The 22171-nt window shown below is 47.4% G+C and overlaps 1 protein-coding gene across 4 annotated transcripts in view; it reads right to left on the minus strand.

Moving 5' to 3' along the window:
• Positions 1–7866: 7866 nt before the first annotated feature.
• LOC124015538 (cell adhesion molecule 2-like) overlaps positions 7867–22171 on the minus strand; it is a 946327-nt gene continuing 932022 nt past the window's right edge. For all 4 annotated transcript variants that reach the window (XM_046330827.1, XM_046330842.1, XM_046330835.1 and 1 more), the window contains 2 exons: positions 11176–11298; positions 7867–8177 (listed from right to left, as the gene is read on the minus strand). In XM_046330827.1, the coding sequence (XP_046186783.1) occupies positions 8062–8177; positions 11176–11298 (239 nt within the window). In that variant the 3' untranslated portion in view covers positions 7867–8061. The remainder of the gene's footprint in view (positions 8178–11175; positions 11299–22171) is intronic.

The following is a 22171-nucleotide window of genomic DNA, read 5'->3' on the forward strand; positions in this document are numbered from 1 at the left end:
GTCTAGGGTGTCAGGTAGGGTGGAGGTGATATGGTCCTTGACAAGTCTCTCAAAGCACTTCATGATGACGGAAGTGAGTGCTACGGGGCGGTAGTCGTTTAGCTCAGTTACCTTAGCTTTCTTGGGAACAGGAACAATGGTGGCCCTCTTGAAGCATGTGGGAACAGCAGACTGGTATAGGGATTGATTGAATATGTCCGTAAACACACCGGCCAGCTGGTCTGCGCATGCTCTGAGGGCGCGGCTGGGGATGCCGTCTGGGCCTGCAGCCTTGCGAGGGTTAACACGTTTAAATGTCTTACTCACCTCGGCTGCAGTGAAGGAGAGACCGCATGTTTTCGTTGCAGGCCGTGTCAGGGGCACTGTATTGTCCTCAAAGCGGGCAAAAAAGTTATTTAGTCTGCCTGGGAGCAAGACAACCTGGTCCGTGACTGGGCTGGGTTCCTTCTTGTAGTCCGTGATTGACTGTAGACCCTGCCACATGCCTCTTGTGTCTGAGCCATTGAATTGAGATTCCACTTTGTCTCTGTACTGACGCTTAGCTTGTTTAATAGCCTTGCGGAGGCAATAGCTGCATTGTTTATATTCGGACATGTTACCAGACACCTTGCCCTGATTAAAAGCAGTGGTTCGCGATTTCAGTTTCATGCGAATGCTGCCATCAATCCACGGTTTCTGGTTAGGGAATGTTTTTATCGTTGCTATGGGAACGACATCTTCGACGCACGTTCTAATGAACTCGCACACCGAATCAGCGTATTCGTCAATGTAACTGCCAAAATAAAGGAAACACTAACATCAAATTCCAGAACAGCTTCAATATAACTTGGCATAGTTTCTACAAGTGTCTGGAACTCTTGGAGGGATCTCCCATAATGGTTCAATTGGGTTGAGATCTAGTGACACACACACACACACACACACACACACACACACACACACACACACACACACACACACACACACACACACACACACACACACACACACACACACACACACACACACACACACACACACACACACACACACACACCCTTTGCAACCACGAGGTCTCTTCTTCTAGACATAGTAAGCAAAATAATGGGCAACTGGGCATTTTCATACATGACCCTAAGCATAATGGGATGTTAATTGCATAATTACCACACCTGTGTGGAAGCACCTGCTTTCATTTACTCAAGTGTTTCCTTTATTTTGGCAGTTACGTGTGTATCATATAATCACAAGTAATGATTGTGAAAGATCAACCCCATTCTTTTGAAGTTTGTTAACAAAGCTAGCACGCAAAGTGTGGTGTTGGAGCAGGTTAAAGAAGTGTGGTGTTGGAGAAGGTTAAAGATGTGTGGTGTTGGAGCAGGTTAAAGAAGTGTGGTGTTGGAGCAGGTTAAAGAAGTGTGGTGTTGGAGCTAATTAAAGAAGTGTGATGTTGGAGCAGGTTAAAGAAGTGTGGTGTTGGAGCAGGTTAAAGAAGTGTTGTGTTGGAGCTAATTAAAGAAGTGTGGTGTTGGAGCAGGTTAAAGACGTGTTGTGTTGGAGCAGGTTAAAGAATTGTGGTGTTGGAGCAGGTTAAAGAAGTGTGGTGTTGGAGCAGGTTAAAGAAGTGTTGGAGCAGGATAAAGAAGTGTGGTGTTGGAGCAGGTTAAAGAAGTGTGGTGTTGGAGCAGGTTAAAGAAGTGTGGTTTTGGAGCAGGTTAAAGAAGTGTGGTTTTGGAGCAGGTTAAAGAAGTGTGGTGTTGGAGCAGGTTAAAGAAGTGTGGTGTTGGAGCAGGTTAAAGAAGTGTGGTGTTGTAGCAGGTTAAAGAAGTGTGGTGTTGGAGCAGGTTAAAGACTTTTGGTGTTGGAGCAGGTTAAAGGAGTATGGTGTTGGAGCATGTTAAAGAAGTGTGGTGTTGGAGCCAGTTAAAGAAGTGTGGTGTTGGAGCAGGTTAAAGAAGTGTGGTGTTCGAGCAGGTTAAAGAAGTGTTGTGTTGGAGCAGGTTAAAGAAGTGTTGTGTTGGAGCAGGATAAAGAAGTGTGGTGTTGGAGCAGGTTAAAGAAGTGTGGTGTTGGAGCAGGTTAAAGAAGTGTTGTGTTGGAGCAGGTTAAAGAAGTGTGGTGTTGGAGCAGGTTAAAGAAGTGTTGGAGCAGGATAAAGAAGTGTTGTGTTGGAGCAGGTTAAAGAAGTGTGGTGTTGGAGCAGGTTAAAGAAGTGTTGGAGCAGGTTAAAGAAGTGTGGTGTTGGAGCAGGTTAAAGAAGTGTGGTGTTGGAGCAGGTTAAAGAAGTGTGGTGTTGGAGCTAGTTAAAGAAGTGTGGTGTTGGAGCAGGTTAAAGAAGTGTGGTGTTGGAGCAGGTTAAAGAAGTGTGGGGTTGGAGCTAGTTAAAGAAGTGTGGTGTTGGAGCTAATTAAAGAAGTGTGGTGTTGGAGCAGGTTAAAGAAGTGTGGTGTTGGAGAAGGTTAAAGAAGTGTGGTGTTGGAGCAGGTTAAAGAAGTGTTGTGATGGAGCTAATTAAAGAAGTGTGGCGTTGGAGCAGGTTAAATAAGTGTTGAAGCAGGTTAAAGAGGTGTGGTGTTGGAGCCAGTTAAAGAAGTATGGTGTTGGAGCAGGTTAAAGAAGTGTGATGTTGGAGCCAGTTAAATAAGTATGGTGTTGGAGCAGGATAAAGAAGTATGGTGTTGGAGCAGGTTAAAGAAGTGTGGTGTTGGAGCAGGTTAAAGAAGTGTGGTGTTGGAGCAGGTTAAAGAAGTGTGGTGTTGGAGCAGGTTAAAGAAGTGTTGTGTTGGAGCAGGTTAAAGAAGTGTGGTGTTGGAGCAGGTTAAAGAAGTGTTGGAGCAGGTTAAAGAAGTGTTGGAGCAGGTTAAAGAAGTGTGGTGTTGGAGCAGGTTAAAGAAGTGTTGGAGCAGGTTAAAGAAGTGTGGTGTTGGAGCAGGTTAAAGAAGTGTGTTGTTGGAGCAGGTTAAAGAAGTGTGGTGTTGGAGCAGGTTAAAGAAGTGTGGTGTTGGAGCAGGTTAAAGAAGTGTTGGAGCCAGTTAAAGAAGTGTTGTGTTGGAGCTAATTAAAGAAGTGTGGTGTTGGAGCAGGTTAAAGAAGTGTGGTGTTGGAGCAGGTTAAAGAAGTGTGGTGTTGGAGCAGGTTAAAGAAGTGTGGTGTTGGAGCTAATTAAATAAGTGTGGTGTTGGAGCAGGTTAAAGAAGTGTGGTGTTGGAGCTAATTAAAGAAGTGTGGTGTTGGAGCAGGATAAAGAAGTGTGGTGTTGGAGCAGGTTAAAGAAGTGTGGTGTTGGAGCTAATTAAAGAAGTGTTGTGTTGGAGCAGGTTAAAGAAGTGTGGTGTTGGAGCTAATTAAAGAAGTGTTGTGTTGGAGCAGGTTAAAGAAGTGTGGTGTTGGAGCTAATTAAAGAAGTGTTGTGTTGGAGCAGGTTGAAGAAGTGTGGTGTTGGAGCTAATTAAAGAAGTGTTGTGTTGGAGCAGGTTAAAGAAGTGTTGGAGCCAGTTAAAGAAGTGTGGTGTTGGAGCAGGTTAAAGAAGTGTTGGAGCTAATTAAAGAAGTGTGGTGTTGGAGCAGGTTAAAGAAGTGTGGTGTTGGAGCTAATTAAAGAAGTGTTGTGTTGGAGCAGGTTAAAGAAGTGTGGTGTTGGAGCAGGTTAAAGAAGTGTTGTGTTGGAGCAGGTTAAAGAAGTGTGGTGTTGGAGCTAATTAAAGAAGTGTTGTGTTGGAGCAGGTTAAAGAAGTGTGGTGTTGGAGCAGGTTAAAGAAGTGTGGTGTTGGAGCAGGTTAAAGAAGTGTGGTGTTGGAGCTAATTAAAGAAGTGTGGTGTTGGAGCAGGTTAAAGAAGTGTTGGAGCTAATTAAAGAAGTGTGGTGTTGGAGCAGGTTAAAGAAGTGTTGTGTTGGAGCTAGCCATATAGAATGTTAGTCCCAGTTCTCTAGTGGACAAAGGGCCATCTTAGCAGCATGGTCAGCGCCATTCAGTGCTTCTGCAGGGATCAGACAATTGTGAAGAAGAAAATGGACTACTTTGAAAAAGCCAATGCTGTCACAGACGCAATAACGACACAGACACAAAGACGAGTCCTCTATTTATCTCTCGTCAGCTAGCTAACACAGCCAACTAAAGAAAAAGCTAACAAAGTGTAATGTTGGAGAGCTAGCTAATGACGTTAGCCACGCAGTTAGCCAAGAGAGAAAGCTAATACGCTAGCTAACGAACTGTACCCATAGACTCCCTGACACTCATCCAAATCTACCAATCTTCTCTAAACCTTTCTGATCTGCATGTCACCAACACTACAACAAACCACTGGCCTCCTCAACGTTTATTTTTGAAATCCCCCAAATTAAAGTTGAGATCTGGAAAATGAAAACAAACAAACATGTATTACCAAAAATTCCGTACTTACACAGTATATACATTGCCTTGTGCTAACGCCCTGCAAAAAAACAAGTGTATCGCTTAGATAACAGTGGTGGGGAAGTCCTTTAAAAATAGATCAATTGGCTAATATACACATCTGAAAGGTATAAGGGATCCCAAAATCGAACAACATGTTTCACTATTTACCACATTTAGCAGATATACAGCCGTATGCACAAGGAGAGGGGCTTAGAACCGTTTTAACAAAACTTAAGACAAATTATACTGTTTGTAAATAAGAACACTCTGACTGGTCTGTTATTACGTTGAATAAACCATACGTTTTATCTTATCAGGATTTAATTAGGGAGAGCCAATTTCTCTGCTCTTATTTGAACTAGGGTTGTAAAATAAATGGCAAAGTAGCAAGTGTTACTTTGGAGGGAAGGAAGCCACACAGCTTAGCTAAAATAGAGCTTTCTCACAATGTTTTCAATGTTCCATCCAAGGCCAAGTATTGGTCCAAACTCTTAAAATATATAAAAAAGTTTAAAAAAATAAATAAATAAAAGAACAATAAAATAGTTCAACTTCTAATATCCACACAACACAACACAACTCTACTCCCCAACATATGGTGTGGTTCTCCATCCCCATGGCAACCGATGGCGCTGTATAAACTGTTGCCGTGGCGACACTGTGAAGCTTCTGAACAGGAACATACATCATGGATACACAGACAGCAGGAATGAATTAGCATGATTATTAATAATAATAATAATTCATAAAAAGGAAGACATTAATTGATTGATAGTTGTTTCATTTGATATAAACCTTTGCCCCTGCATCGATTTCGTACATTTTTGGTATTCGGAATTATACCGAGTGTCATTTTAAGGATCCACTTGGTTTTTAAAGACCCCCATATGGAAACATGATGAACAAAGTACACAGCTATCAAATCTCACAACACAAAACCTCTGTCTATTATATCGTACAACGGGGCATCTTCTCCTGAGTACAGTTGGTGTTCTACAACTTTCGTACCGTACAGGGCGCAACTTCTCCTGTTTCCAAGTCTATAATTCTCTTCAATAAAATTTTAGTCAGGGTACAGTGAAGGGGACAGAGAAGGGGACAGAGAAGGGGACAGTGAAGAGGACAGTGAAGGGAACAGTGAAGAGGACAGTGAAGGGGAAGGGGACAGAGAAGGGGACAGTAAAGGGGACAGTGAAGGAATAGGGAAGGGGACAGTGAAGGAATAGGGAAGGGGACAGAGAAGGGGACAGTAAAGGGGACAGTGAAGGAATAGGGAAGGGGACAGAGAAGGAATAGGGAAGGGGACAGTGAATGGGACAGTGAAGGAATAGGGAAGGGACAGATAAGGAATAGGGAAGGGGACAGTGAATGGGACAGTGAAGGAATAGGGAAGGGACAGTGAAGGAATAGGGAAGGGGACAGTGAAGGAATAGGGAAGGGACAGTGAAGGGGACAGTGAAGGGGACAGTGAAGGGTACAGTGAAGGGGACAGTGAAGGAATAGGGAAGGGTACAGTGAAGGGGACAGTGAAGGGGACAGTGAAGGAATAGGGAAGGGGACAGTGAAGGAATAGGGAAGGGACAGTGAAGGGGACAGTGAAGGGGACAGTGAAGGAATAGGGAAGGGGACAGTGAAGGGTACAGTGAAGGGGACAGTAAAGGGGACAGTGAAGGAATAGGGAAGGGGATAGTGAAGGAATAGGGAAGGGGACAGTGAAGGGGACAGTGAAGGAATAGGGAAGGGACAGTGAAGGGGACAGTGAAGGGGACAGTGAAGGGGACAGTGAAGGAATAGGGAAGGGGACAGTGAAGGGGACAGTGAAGGAATAGGGAAGGGGACAGTGAAGGAATAGGGAAGGGGACAGTAAAGGGGAAGGGGACAGTGAAGGAATAAGGAAGGGACAGGGAGTGTCTGTGTGTGTGTGTGTGTGTTGTGGACCGGGAGTGTGTGTGTGTGTTGTGGACAGGGAGTGTGTGTGTGTTGTGGACCGGGAGTGTGTGTGTGTGTGTTGTGGACCGGGAGTGTGTGTGTGTGTGTTGTGGACCGGGAGTGTGTGTGTGTGTTGTGGACCGGGAGTGTGTGTGTGTGTGTTGTGGACCGGGAGTGTGTGTGTGTGTGTGTTGTGGACCAGGTGGTTTTTGAGGGATCCAGTTAGGTGGTTTTAATAAAGAGGCGGGCGTGGTTTTAATAAAGAGGTGGGCGTGGTCTTAATAAATAGGTGGGCGTGGTTTTAATAAAGATATGGGCGTGGTCTTAATAAAGAGGTGGGCGTGGTTTTAATTAATATGTGGGCGTGGTTTTAATAAGGGGTGGGCGTGGTTTAAAAATGGGTGGGCGTGGTTTTAATAAGGAGGTGGGCGTGGTCTCGTGGATATGCAGATTCTCAGGCTTTTATTTAGCAGATAAAACACCATCAGAAATAAAAGGCAACATCCCCAGACGGCCAATAGGGCCTTTAAAAATGAAAGCCGGCAACGGAAACCAGGGCGGTTTGACAAAAAGACGTGAAGGATGGAATGATAACAAAACAGAACAAAAAGGCCAGCAGGAGAGGGGGGTGATGGGAAAAATAAGGAGTGTTTCCTCTCTACATACTGCCCAGGGGGTTCCCTCCATGAGGCAGCAGGGGCAGTGGAGAAAGAAATATATAGAGAGAGAGGTGGAGAGAGAGAGAGAGGTGAGAGAGAGAGAGAGAGAGAGAGAGAGAGAGAGAGAGAGAGAGAGAGAGAGAGAGAGAGAGAGGTGGAGAGAGAGAGAGAGAGAGAGAGAGAGAGGTGGAGAAAGAAATATAGAGAGAGAGAGGTGGAGAGAGAGAGAGAGAGATGAAGAGAGAGGTGGAGAGAGAGAGAGAGGTGGAGAGAGAGAGATGAAGAGAGAGGTGGAGCGAGAGAGAGGTGGAGATAGAAATATAGAGAGAGAGAGGTGGAGAGAGAGAAAGAGAGAGAGAGGTGGAGAGAGAGAGAGAGGTGGAGAGAGAGAGAGAGAGGTGGAGAGAGAGAGATGAAGAGAGAGGTGGAGAGAGAGAGAGAGGTGGAGAGAGAGAGAGGTGGAGAGAGAGAGAGAGAGAGGTGGAGATAGAGAGAGAGAGAGGTGGAGAGAGAGATGAAGAGAGGTGGAGAGAGAGAGAGAGAGAGAGAGGTGAAGAGACAGAGATATAGGTGGAGAGAGAGATGAAGAGAGAGGTGGAGAGAGAGAGAGAGGTGGAGAGAGAGAGAGAGAGAGAGAGAGAGAGAGGTGGAGAGAGAGATGAAGAGAGGTGGAGAGAGAGAGAGGTGGAGAGAGAGATGAAGAGAGGTGGAGAGAGAGAGACAGAGAGAGAGGTGGAGAGAGAGAGATGAAGAGAAAGATATATAGGTAAAGAGAGAGAGAGAGAGAGTGTAGAGAAAGAGAGAGAGAGAGATGGAGAGAAAGAGAGGTGTAGAGAAAGAGAGAGGTGAAAAGAGAGAGAGAGACAGGCAGAGAGAGGTGAAGAGAAAGATGGAGAGAGGTGAAGAGACAGAGATATAGGTGAAGAGAGAGAGTGAGAGATGTGAAGAGAAAGAGAGAGAGAGATGAAAAGAAAGATATATAGCTAGAGAGATAATGAGATAAAGAGAAAGAGAGAGAAAGAGGGGGCGACCAATCTAAACAAAGTACTCCCTTCTCCTCAGCACGTTTTGGGGTAGCGGATCAGAGCGCCCTCTACAGTCTAGATAAAGTACTCCTTCTTCCCCTCAGCATGTGTGTTGCCCTCTGCGTTGATGATAGCTGTATCAGCATCTGGTGCATCGTCCGCTCCTTTGGCCTCGTTGGTCAGGTACGTTCCTATTGGACAACAGTCAGGAAGAGAATATTTTGAGGTATGTTCCTATTGGACAACAAACAGGAAGACAATACGTGAGGTATATTCCTATTGGACAACAAGAAGGAAACAAAAGTTTCTTGCTCCATCGTAGTCAGTGATAATCCTGTTTTCTTTAAACATGTTTTTCTTTTTAAACGGTCCTTCGAGCCGAATAGGAACATTGTCCCGGAACAGCTGCTTGATGACCGCCAATGGGCTATAAACTCTGGTCATAGTTGATCTGTTGTGCTAGTATTTGGTGTGTTACCTTGGCGGCTGGTCAGGTAAACCTGGTTATTGTAATTGGACTATAGACACTATATAGTTGATTAGGTGTGTTGGTCGTGCAGGTTACTTTTAAACCTGATATCTGGTTATAAAATGAATGGAGGTGGTCAGGTCTTAGATGTGTTGGTGAGGTGTGTTACTAAAAGGCAAACTACCTTAATGCCTGACTCTGTAACTGATTATAAACAGGAGGACAAACTGGATAGACAACGATAATTGGTCAGGTGTTTTACAGGTATTGTGTGTTACAGATACCGAAGGTGTACTATCTCTCTGACAGACCAGGTACCTAACTATTAAACAGGTGTCCTATCTCTCTGACAGACCAGGTACCTGACTATTAAACAGGTGGTTAGGTGTCCTATCTCTCTGACAGACCAGGTACCTGACTATTAAACAGGTGTCCTATCTCTCTGTCAGACCAGGTACCTGACTATTAAACAGGTGGTTAGGTGTCCTATCTCTCTGACAGACCAGGTACCTGACTATTAAACAGGTGGTTAGGTGTCCTATCTCTCTGACAGACCAGGTACCTGACTATTAAACAGGTGTACTATCTCTCTGACAGACCAGGTACCTGACTATTAAACAGGTGGTTAGGTGTCCTATCTCTCTGTCAGACCAGGTACCTGACTATTAAACAGGTGGTTAGGTGTCCTATCTCTCTGACAGACCAGGTACCTGACTATTAAACAGGTGTACTATCTCTCTGTCAGACCAGGTACCTGACTATTAAACAGGTGGTTAGGTGTCCTATCTCTCTGACAGACCAGGTACCTGACTATTAAACAGGTGTCCTATCTCTCTGACAGAACAGGTACCTGACTATTAAACAGGTGTACTATCTCTCTGTCAGACCAGGTACCTGACTATTAAACAGGTGGTTAGGTGTCCTATCTCTCTGACAGACCAGGTACCTGACTATTAAACAGGTGTACTATCTCTCTGACAGACCAGGTACCTGACTATTAAACAGGTGGTTAGGTGTCCTATCTCTCTGACAGACCAGGTACCTGACTATTAAACAGGTGTCCTATCTCTCTGACAGAACAGGTACCTGACTATTAAACAGGTGTACTATCTCTCTGACAGACCAGGTACCTGACTATTAAACAGGTGTACTATCTCTCTGACAGACCAGGTACCTGACTATTAAACAGGTGTACTATCTCTCTGACAGACCAGGTACCTGACTATTAAACAGGTGGTTAGGTGTCCTATCTCTCTGACAGACCAGGTACCTGACTATTAAACAGGTGGTTAGGTGTCCTATCTCTCTGTCAGACCAGGTACCTGACTATTAAACAGGTGTCCAATCTCTCTGACAGACCAGGTACCTGACTATTAAACAGGTGGTTAGGTGTCCTATCTCTCTGACAGACCAGGTACCTGACTATTAAACAGGTGTCCTATCTCTCTGACAGACCAGGTACCTGACTATTAAACAGGTGTCCTATCTCTCTGTCAGACCAGGTACCTGACTATTAAACAGGTGGTTAGGTGTCCTATCTCTCTGTCAGACCAGGTACCTGACTATTAAACAGGTGTACTATCTCTCTGACAGACCGGGTACCTGACTATTAAACAGGTGTACTATCTCTCTGACAGACCAGGTACCTGACTATTAAACAGGTGGTTAGGTGTCCTATCTCTCTGTCAGACCAGGTACCTGACTATTAAACAGGTGGTTAGGTGTCCTATCTCTCTGTCAGACCAGGTACCTGACTATTAAACAGGTGTACTATCTCTCTGTCAGACCAGGTACCTGACTATTAAACAGGTGGTTAGGTGTCCTATCTCTCTGTCAGACCAGGTACCTGACTATTAAACAGGTGTCCTATCTCTCTGACAGACCAGGTACCTGACTATTAAACAGGTGGTTAGGTGTCCTATCTCTCTGACAGACCAGGTACCTGACTATTAAACAGGTGGTTAGGTGTCCTATCTCTCTGTCAGACCAGGTACCTGACTATTAAACAGGTGTCCTATCTCTCTGACAGACCAGGTACCTGACTATTAAACAGGTGGTTAGGTGTCCTATCTCTCTGACAGACCAGGTACCTGACTATTAAACAGGTGTCCTATCTCTCTGACAGACCAGGTACCTGACTATTAAACAGGTGTCCTATCTCTCTGTCAGACGAGGTACCTGACTATTAAACAGGTGGTTAGGTGTCCTATCTCTCTGACAGACCAGGTACCTGACTATTAAACAGGTGTACTATCTCTCTGACAGACCAGGTACCTGACTATTAAACAGGTGTACTATCTCTCTGACAGACCGGGTACCTGACTATTAAACAGGTGGTTAGGTGTCCTATCTCTCTGTCAGACCAGGTACCTGACTATTAAACAGGTGTCCTATCTCTCTGACAGACCAGGTACCTGACTATTAAACAGGTGGTTAGGTGTCCTATCTCTCTGACAGACCAGGTACCTGACTATTAAACAGGTGGTTAGGTGTCCTATCTCTCTGTCAGACCAGGTACCTGACTATTAAACAGGTGTCCTATCTCTCTGACAGACCAGGTACCTGACTATTAAACAGTGTTTTAGATACAGGTAGTCAGGTGTGTTATTATCAGGAGACCTATAGTCAGGTGTGTTATTATCAGGAGACCTATAGTCAGGTGTGTTATCTCTATGTATTTTACAGGTGTTGTGTGTTACAGGTACTGTCACATGTTTTACCTTTATGCCTGGCTAGGTAGCGGCCCAAAAAGATGATTAGACACAAGGTAACGAAGACCACCACCGCCACCACTCCACCAATCAGAGCATGGTCTGGTCCGCGCTGCCCCATGGCGTTGGGATCTGGAGAGAGAGGAGGGAAGGAGAAGAGGGGGAGTGCGGGAGGGAGAGTTAAGGAGGGGAGGAGGGGGGAAAGGAGGGGGAGAGGAGAGGGAGAGTTAAGGAGGGAGGAGGGGGGAAAGGAGGGGAGAGGAGAGGGAGAGTTAAGGAGGGGAGGAGGGGGAAAGGAGGGGGAGAGGAGAGGGAGAGTTAAGGAGGGGAGGAGGGGGGAAAGGAGGGGGAGAGGAGGGGGAAAGGAGGGGGAGAGGAAAGGGAGAGTTAAGGAGGGGAGGAGGGGGAAAGGGGGTGGGGAGAGGAGGGGGTAAGGAGAGGGAGAGTTAAGGAGGGGAGGAGGGGGAAAGGAGGGGGAGAGGAAAGGGAGAGTTAAGGAGGGGAGGAGGGGGAAAGGGGGTGGGGAGAGGAGGGGGTAAGGAGAGGGAGAGTTAAGGAGGGGAGGAGGGGGAAAGGAGGGGAGAGGAAAGGGAGAGTTAAGGAGGGGAGGAGGGGGAAAGGGGGTGGGGAGAGGAGGGGGGGTAAGGAGAGGGAGAGTTAAGGAGGGGAGGAGGAGGGGGAAAGGGGGTGGGGAGAGGAGGGGGTAAGGAGAGGGAGAGTTAAGGAGGGGAGGGGGGGAAAGGAGGGGAGAGGGAGAGTTAAGGAGGGGGAAAGGGGGTGGGGAGAGGAGGGGAGGGAGGTTGAGTTTTATGACATTTCTTTTATCTCTCAGATATCGGACAGTCAACTTCCTTTTGATTTTAATATTGTCTCCGTTCCACTGGTCCACCTTATAGAGGCTAGACCTGTTATGCTGTAATAATGGTTACACACACACACACACACACACACACACACACACACACACACACACACACACACACACACACACACACACACACACACACACACACACACACACACACACACACACACACACACACACACACACACACCACCTCTACCTAAGTATGTCAGGTTATGGATAAAATATCCCCATCCGAGTCCGTGTGGTTCCTGCTTCTGAAAGGAATGTGTGGCCTCATCCAGGCCACAGAGGGCCACCTTATAAAAACATGGCTATTATTATACTATTATTATACTATTATTATACTATTATTATACTATTATTATACTATTATTATACTATTATTATACTATTATATACTATTATGTACTATTATTATACTATTATTATACTATTATTATACTATTATTATACTATTATTATACTATTATTATACTATTATTATACTATTATGTACTATTATGTACTATTATATACTATTATTATACTATTATTATACTATTATTATACTATTATTATACTATTATTATACTATTATTATACTATTATTATACTATTATTATACTATTATTATACTACACGAGGAAATGTTTGTGTTGTTACTATAGGTCATTCTACAGTATAATTTCACCGTCTCATTCACAGCAACAGGGGACACGTTGGGACTTTATTCTCTACATTAATTCTATAAATATTGGCACTTTATTCAGAACATTATTTAGACTTTATTCTTATAAAAAGTACTGCAAAGTACCACTAACCATCCGGGTTTCTTTTCTTTTCTCTTGAAGCAGAAAATCAATATAATATACCAGTGAATGTAGATGAAAATACAGACCATGTTCAGGGTAATCAGGAAGAAGACTACAGACCATGTTCAGGGTAATCAGGAAGAAGACTACAGACCATGTTCAGGGTAATCAGGAAGAAGACTACAGACCATGTTCAGGGTAATCAGGAAGAAGACTACAGACCATGTTCAGGGTAATCAGGTAGAAGACTACAGACCATGTTCAGGGTAATCAGGTAGAAGACTACAGACCATGTTCAGGGTAATCAGGTAGAATACTACAGACCATGTTCAGGGTAATCAGGTAGAAGACCTGACTACAGACCATGTTCAGGGTAATCAGGTAGAATACTACAGACCATGTTCAGGGTAATCAGGAAGAAGACTACAGACCATGTTCAGGGTAATCAGGTAGAAGACTACAGACCATGTTCAGGGTAATCAGGTAGAAGACTACAGACCATGTTCAGGGTAATCAGGTAGAATACTACAGACCATGTTCAGGGTAATCAGGTAGAAGACCTGACTACAGACCATGTTCAGGGTAATCAGGTAGAATACTACAGACCATGTTCAGGGTAATCAGGAAGAAGACTACAGACCATGTTCAGGGTAATCAGGTAGAAGACCTGACTACAGACCATGTTCAGGGTATTCAGGAAGAAGACTACAGACCATGTTCAGGGTAATCAGGAAGAAGACTACAGACCATGTTCAGGGTAATCAGGTAGAAGACTACAGACCATGTTCAGGGTAATCAGGTAGAAGACTACAGACCATGTTCAGGGTAATCAGGTAGAAAACTACAGACCATGTTCAGGGTAATCAGGTAGAAGACCTGACTACAGACCATGTTCAGGGTAATCAGGAAGAAGACTACAGACCATGTTCATGTCATGTTTTGTCTTATATTGTCTTGTCATTTTGCTTTTCCCTCTGTTCGTTTTCCCCCTGCTGGTCTTTTTAGGTTCGTTCCCCTTTTTCTCTCTCCCTCCCTCTCTCTCTTCTCTCTATCGTTCCGTTCCTGCTCCCAGCTGTTCCTATTCCCCTTATCAATCATTTAGTCTTCCCACACCTGTTCCCTATCTTTTCCCCTGATTAGAGTCCCTATTTCTCCCCTTGTTTTCCGTTTCTGCCCTGTCGGATCCTTGTATATTGTTCACCGTGCTGTGTCTTTGTATCGCCCTGTCGTGTCGTGTTTCCCTCAGATGCTGCGTGGTGAGCAGGTGTCTGAGTCTGCTACGGTCAAGTGCCTTCCCGAGGCAACCTGCAGTTCATGATCGAGTCTCCAGTCTGTTCTCGTCATTACGAGTGGAATTGTGCTTTATGATTGAATATTTACTTTACTGGATTAAAGACTCTGTTTTCGCCAAGTCGCTTTTGGGTCCTCATTCACCTGCATAACAGTTCAGGGTAATCAGGTAGAAGACTACAGACCATGTTCAGGGTAATCAGGTAGAAGACCTGACTACAGACCATGTCCTCTATGGAGTAAACCTTGCGAGTGCACTATATAGGGAATAAGGTGCCATAGGGCTCTGGTCTAAAGTAGTGCACTATATAGGGAATAGGGTTCTATAGGGCTCTGGTCTAAAGTAGTGCACTATATAGGGAATAGGGTTCTATAAAGCTCTGGTCTAAAGTAGTGCACTATATACAGAATAAGGTGCCATAGGGCTCTGGTCTAAAGTAGTGCACTATATAGGGAATAGGGTTCCATAGGGCTCTGGTCTAAAGTAGTGCACTATATAGGGAATAGGGTTCTATAAAGCTCTGGTCTAAAGTAGTGCACTATATACAGAATAAGGTGCCATAGGGCTCTGGTCTAAAGTAGTGCACTATATATGGAATAGGGTTCCATAGGGCTCTGGTCTAAAGTAGTGCACTACCTAGGGAATAGGGTGTCATAGGGCTCTGTCTAAAGTAGTGCACTATGTAGTGTGCCATTTGGAACATAGGTTTTGTTAGGTGCCCTTCCCACTACTCCACAGAGGCTTTCTCCCATGTATCCTAGCATTTGACCTATGCCCTAGTTTCTGTCCTGTGTCCTGTTTTTCAAATCCTCACAGAATGGAATGAATACTGAATTTTTGATTAACTTCATCCAGCCCAGACACATCGTATGTGGTTTTTGTCTTCACTGACACCAAACTATAGCAGACGTATGACTCGTGGCTCATTTCTGTGCTGAGGTATTTGGTATTTGTATGTGTGTTTGGGTGTAACAGGCCATGACAGAGGGCTGATAGGGGGCAGTCAGACAGACAGAAAGAACAGCGGGAAGAGAGAGAACTGAATGCATTACCAGACAGTCTACTCCCTCCTGTTCTCTATCTCCACCTCAACCCCCCTCTCTCCTGTTCTCTATCTCCACCTCAACCCCCTCTCCCTCCTGTTCTCTATCTCCACCTCAACCCCCCCCTCTCCCTCCTGTTCTCTATCTCCACCTCAACCCCCCTCCCTCCTGTTCTCTATCTCCACCTCAACCCCCCTCTCCCTCCTGTTCTCTATCTCCACCTCAACCCCCCCTCTCTCCTGTTCTTTATCTCCACCTCAACCCCCCCTCTCTCCTGTTCTCTATCTCCACCTCAACCCCCCTCTCCCTCCTGTTCTCTATCTCCACCTCAACCCCCCTCTCCCTCCTGTTCTCTATCTCCACCTCAACCCCCCTCTCCCTCCTGTTCTCTATCTCCACCTCAACCCCCCCCTCTCCCTCCTGTTCTCTATCTCCACCTCAACCCCCCTCTCCCTCCTGTTCTCTATCTCCACCTCAACCCCCCCCCCTCTCTCCTGTTCTCTATCTCCACCTCAACCCCCTCTCCCTCCTGTTCTCTATCTCCACCTCAACCCCCCCCCCTCTCTCCTGTTCTCTATCTCCACCTCAACCCCCCTCTCCCTCCTGTTCTCTATCTCCACCTCAACCCCCCTCTCCCTCCTGTTCTCTATCTCCACCTCAACCCCCCCCTCTCCCTCCTGTTCTCTATCTCCACCTCAACCCCCCCCTCTCTCCTGTTCTCTATCTCCACCTCAACCCCCCTCTCCCTCCTGTTCTCTATCTCCACCTCAACCCCCCTCTCCCTCCTGTTCTCTATCTCCACCTCAACCCCCCCCCTCTCTACTGTTCTCTATCTCCACCTCAACCCCCCTCTCCCTCCTGTTCTCTATCTCCACCTCAACCCCCCCCCTCTCCCTCCTGTTCTCTATCTCCACCTCAACCCCCCTCTCCCTCCTGTTCTCTATCTCCACCTCAACCCCCCCTCTCCCTCCTGTTCTCTATCTCCACCTCAACCCCCCTCTCCCTCCTGTTCTCTATCTCCACCTCAACCCCCTCTCCCTCCTGTTCTCTATCTCCACCTCAACCCCCCCCTCTCCCTCCTGTTCTCTATCTCCACCTCAACCCCCCCTCTCCCTCCTGTTCTCTATCTCCACCTCAACCCCCTCTCCCTCCTGTTCTCTATCTCCACCTCAACCCCCTCTCCCTCCTGTTCTCTATCTCCACCTCAACCCCCCCCTCTCCCTCCTGTTCTCTATCTCCACCTCAACCCCCCTCTCCCTCCTGTTCTCTATCTCCACCTCAACCCCCCCCTCCCTCCTGTTCTCTATCTCCACCTCAACCCCCCCCCTCTCTCCTGTTCTCTATCTCCACCTCAACCCCCCTCTCTCTCCTGTTCTCTATCTCCACCTCAACCCCCCTCTCTCTCCTGTTCTCTATCTCCACCTCAACCCCCCCCTCTCTCTCCTGTTCTCTATCTCCACCTCACCCCCCCCTCTCTCTTTCTCCCCCTCTCTCTCCTGTTCTCTATCTCCACCTCAACCCCCCTCTCCCTCCTGTTCTCTATCTCCACCTCAACCCCCCCTCTCTCTCCTGTTCTCTATCTCCACCTCAACCCCCTCTCTCTTTCTCTCCATCTCCCCTTCTCTCTCCTTTTCTCTATCTAATAATAATAAATAATAATAATATGCCATTTAGCAGACGCTTTTATCCAAAGCGACTTACAGTCATGTGTGCATACATTCTACGTATGGGTGGTCCCAGGAATCGAACCCACTACCCTGGCGTTACAAGCGCCATGCTCTACCAACTGAGCTACAGAAGGACCATCTCCACATCAACCCCCCCCCTCTCTCTTTCTCTCCATCTTCCCTTCTCTCTACTTTTCTCTATCTCCACCTCAACCCCCCCTCTCTCTTTCTCTCCATCTCCCCTTCTCTATCTCCACCTCAACCCCCCCCTCTCTCTTTCTCTCCATCTTCCCTTCTCTCTACTTTTCTCTATCTCCACCACAACCCCCCTCCCCCCTCTCTCTTTCTCTCCATCTTCCCTTCTCTCATCAACCCAGGTGGCGCAAATTCAACATTCCTCAGCTGTCCGCTCTACTGACCAAGCAAGACAACAGCAGCGTGACCACAGTGTGTGTGTGTGTGAGTGTGCGAGTGTGTGTGTGTGTGAGTGTGTGAGTGTGTGAGTGTGTGTGTGTGTGTGTGTGGTCGAGTGTGACAGCCAGGGCATTCGGACCGTGGAGGGTTATGGAGCAATACAAAGCCTGCTGTTTACATGTTTTAGAGAGAAGGTTGGGGGTATAGATGGGGTGAGAGAGAGAGAAGACAGAAAGCGAGGAGATAGAGAGAGACATGACAGCGAGAGGACAGAGAGAGGACAGAGAGAGGACAGAGAGAGAGAGAGGAAAGAGAGAGATGGAGAGAGAGAGAGGACAGAGAGAGCACAGACAGAGGACAGAGAGAGGACAGAGAGAGAGAGAGGAAAGAGAGATGGAGAGAGAGAGAGGACAGAGAGAGATGGAGAGAGAGAGAGGACAGAGAGAGAGGACAGAGAGAGAGGGAGAGAGACAGAGAGAGATTACAGAGCGGACAGAGAAGACAGAGACAGAGAGAGATTATAGAGCGGACAGAGAGAGTGACCACAGCAGTGCTGTTGGAAATAATTTCCCGGGACTGTGCCTCAACCTGCTGTTAACCTGGCCCACCACTCCACCCTGGACATGAACAGCCTTTACAACCAGGTCCACCTCTATAAAGGCAGCAGTCCCCACCTTTGCCAGAACCCTGAAGGACATCACCCTCAACCGCAACCCAAGCACCACACACAGGAGCATCGGAGAAACGGACACTCTGCCCAGACCAGCAAGACCCCCCCAGAGGATCCACACCAAATGGACCTACACCCAGACCACAGCACAACCATCCACATCCCCACCCCAACCAGTACACCCCTCCGCAAACAAACCCTGGCCACACCCTATATATGCCCCCCAGATCAGACCTATGTCCCTTCTGTCCCCCCCTGCCCCTGCAGCAAGGACCTCAACATGACAGCAGGACATGTGCCCAGGGCGTGAGCAGAGTAACAGGCCCAACCCCCACTATTACACCTGCCCAACCCCCACTATTACACCTGCCCAACCCCCACTATTACACCTGCCCAAGCCCCTTTCCTACAACAGGCCCAAACCCCACTATTACACCTGCCCAACCTCCACTATTACACCTGCCCAAACCCCCACTAATACACCTGCCCAAACCCCCACTATTACACCTGCCCAACCCCCACTATTACACCTCCTCAACCCCAAATATTACACCTTCCCAACCCCCTTCCTGCAACAGGCCCAACCCCCACTAATACACCTGCCCAACCCCCACTATTACACCTGCCCAACCCCCACTATTACACCTGCCCAACCCCCACTGTTACACCTGCCCAACCCCCACTATTACACCTGCCCAAGCCCCTTCCTACAACAGGCCCAAACCCCCACTATTACACCTGCTCAACCCCCACTATTACACCTGCCCAAACCCCCACTATTACACCTGCCCAAACCCCCACTATTTCACTTGCCCAACCCCCACTATTACACCTCCTCAACCCCAATATTACACCTTCCCAACCCCCTTCCTGCAACAGGCCCAACACCCACTAATACACCTGCCCAACCCCCACTATTACACCTGTCCAACCCCCACTATTACACATTCCCAAGCCCCTTCCTACAACAGGCCCAACCCCACTATTACACCTGCCTAATCCCCATTCTACAACAGGCCCAACCCCACTATTACACCTGCCTAATCCCCATCCTACAACAGGCCCAACCCCACTATTACACCTGCCTAATCCCCATCCTACAACAGGCCCAACCCCACTATTACACCTGCCTAATCCCCACTATTAACCTGCCTAATCCCCATCCTACAACAGGCCCAACCCCACTATTACACCTGCCTAATCCCCACTATTACACCTGCCTAATCCCCATTCTACAACAGGCCCAACCCCCACTATTACACCTGCCCAACCCCCACTAATACACCTGCCCAACCCCCACTATTACACCTGCCCAAGCCCCATCCTGCAACAGGCCCAACCCCACTAATACACCTGCCCAAGCCCCTTCCTACAACAGGCCCAACCCCCACTAATACACCTGCCCAACCCCCACTATTACACCTACCCAAGCCCCATCCTGCAACAGGCCCAACCCCACTAAGACACCTTCCCAAGCCCCTTCCTACAACAGGCCCAACCCCCACCTAAACCACCTGCCTAATCCCCATCCTACAACAGGCCCAACCCCCACCTATACACCTGCCTAATCCCCATCCTACAACAGGCCCAACCCCCACTTATACACCTGCCTAATCCCCATCCTACAACAGGCCCAACCCCACTATTACACCTGCCTAATCCCCATCCTACAACAGGCCCAACCCCACTATTAACCTGCCCAAACCCCATCCTACAACAGGCCCAACCCCACTATTAACCTGCCCAAACCCCATCCTACAACAGGCCCAACCCCACTAATACACCTGCCCAACCCCCACTATTACACCTGCCCAAGCCCCATCCTGCAACAGGCCCAACCCCCACTAATACACCCCCCCCCAACCCCCATCCTACAACCTAAGAGGTATGTATCAGATGTTTCAACATGCTCTGCTCACACCTACTGTAATGGTCTGAGCCTAAACCACACAAAAACAACACTAGACACTATAGAACACAAAGCTTTTACTATCTCATCCTGGAATATACAAGGTCAGAGGTCATCTGCCTTTGGCCTAAAGAGCAGGAACCCGGACTTGTCATCCGACAAGAAACATGGAAAAGAGGAGATGGACCCACTGGTTGTCCTCTAGGTTACAGAGAGCTGGTAGTCCTCTAGGTTACAGAGAGCTGGTAGTCCTCTAGGTTACAGAGAGCTGGTAGTCCTCTATGTTACAGAGAGCTGGTAGTCCTCTAGGTTACAGAGAGCTGGTAGTCCTCTATGTTACAGAGAGCTGGTAGTCCTCTAGGTTACAGAGAGCTGGTAGTCCTCTAGGTTACAGAGAGCTGGTAGTCCTCTAGGTTACAGAGAGCTGGTAGTCCTCTATGTTACAGAGAGCTGGTAGTCCTCTATGTTACAGAGAGCTGGTAGTCCTCTAGGTTACAGAGAGCTGGTAGTCCTCTATGTTACAGAGAGCTGGTAGTCCTCTAGGTTACAGAGAGCTGGTAGTCCTCTATGTTACAGAGAGCTGGTAGTCCTCTAGGTTACAGAGAGCTGGTAGTCCTCTAGGTTACAGAGAGCTGGTAGTCCTCTAGGTTACAGAGAGCTGGTAGTCCTCTAGGTTACAGAGAGCTGGTTGTCCTCTAGGTTACAGAGAGCTGGTTGTCCTCTAGGTTACAGAGAGCTGGTTGTCCTCTAGGTTACAGAGAGCTGGTAGTCCTCTAGGTTACAGAGAGCTGGTAGTCCTCTAGGTTACAGAGAGCTGGTAGTCCTCTAGGTTACAGAGAGCTGGTAGTCCTCTAGGTTACAGAGAGCTGGTAGTCCTCTAGGTTACAGAGAGCTGGTAGTCCTCTAGGTTACAGAGAGCTGGTAGTCCTCTAGGTTACAGAGAGCTGGTAGTCCTCTAGGTTACAGAGAGCTGGTAGTCCTCTAGGTTACAGAGAGCTGGTAGTCCTCTAGGTTACAGAGAGCTGGTAGTCCTCTAGGTTACAGAGAGCTGGTAGTCCTCTATGTTACAGAGAGCTGGTAGTCCTCTAGGTTACAGAGAGCTGGTAGTCCTCTATGTTACAGAGAGCTGGTAGTCCTCTAGGTTACAGAGAGCTGGTAGTCCTCTAGGTTACAGAGAGCTGGTAGTCCTCTAGGTTACAGAGAGCTGGTAGTCCTCTAGGTTACAGAGAGCTGGTAGTCCTCTATGTTACAGAGAGCTGGTAGTCCTCTAGGTTACAGAGAGCTGGTAGTCCTCTATGTTACAGAGAGCTGGTAGTCCTCTATGTTACAGAGAGCTGGTAGTCCTCTATGTTACAGAGAGCTGGTAGTCCTCTATGTTACAGAGAGCTGGTAGTCCTCTATGTTACAGAGAGCTGGTAGTCCTCTAGGTTACAGAGAGCTGGTAGTCCTCTAGGTTACAGAGAGCTGGTAGTCCTCTAGGTTACAGAGAGCTGGTAGTCCTCTATGTTACAGAGAGCTGGTAGTCCTCTAGGTTACAGAGAGCTGGTAGTCCTCTAGGTTACAGAGAGCTGGTAGTCCTCTAGGTTACAGAGAGCTGGTAGTCCTCTAGGTTACAGAGAGCTGGTAGTCCTCTATGTTACAGAGAGCTGGTAGTCCTCTAGGTTACAGAGAGCTGGTAGTCCTCTATGTTACAGAGAGCTGGTAGTCCTCTATGTTACAGAGAGCTGGTAGTCCTCTATGTTACAGAGAGCTGGTAGTCCTCTAGGTTACAGAGAGCTGGTAGTCCTCTAGGTTACAGAGAGCTGATAGTCCTCTAGGTTACAGAGAGCTGGTAGTCCCATCCACCACACTACCAGATGGGTGGTATAGAGGAGATGGACCCACTGGTAGTCCTCTAGGTTACAGAGAGCTGGTAGTCCTCTAGGTTACAGAGAGCTGGTAGTCCTCTAGGTTACAGAGAGCTGGTAGTCCTCTAGGTTACAGAGAGCTGGTAGTCCTCTAGGTTACAGAGAGCTGGTTGTCCTCTAGGTTGCAGAGAGCTGGTAGTCCTCTAGGTTACAGAGAGCTGGTTGTCCTCTAGGTTGCAGAGAGCTGGTAGTCCTCTAGGTTACAGAGAGCTGGTAGTCCTCTAGGTTACAGAGAGCTGGTAGTCCTCTAGGTTACAGAGAGCTGGTAGTCCTCTAGGTTACAGAGAGCTGGTAGTCCTCTAGGTTACAGAGAGCTGGTAGTCCTCTAGGTTACAGAGAGCTGGTAGTCCTCTATGTTACAGAGAGCTGGTTGTCCTCTAGGTTACAGAGAGCTGGTAGTCCCATCCACCACACTACCAGGTGGGTGGTATAGAGCAGATGGACC

Source organism: Oncorhynchus gorbuscha, linkage group LG02, assembly GCF_021184085.1.
Source record: "Oncorhynchus gorbuscha isolate QuinsamMale2020 ecotype Even-year linkage group LG02, OgorEven_v1.0, whole genome shotgun sequence".
In the NCBI taxonomy this organism is placed as follows: domain Eukaryota; kingdom Metazoa; phylum Chordata; class Actinopteri; order Salmoniformes; family Salmonidae; genus Oncorhynchus; species Oncorhynchus gorbuscha.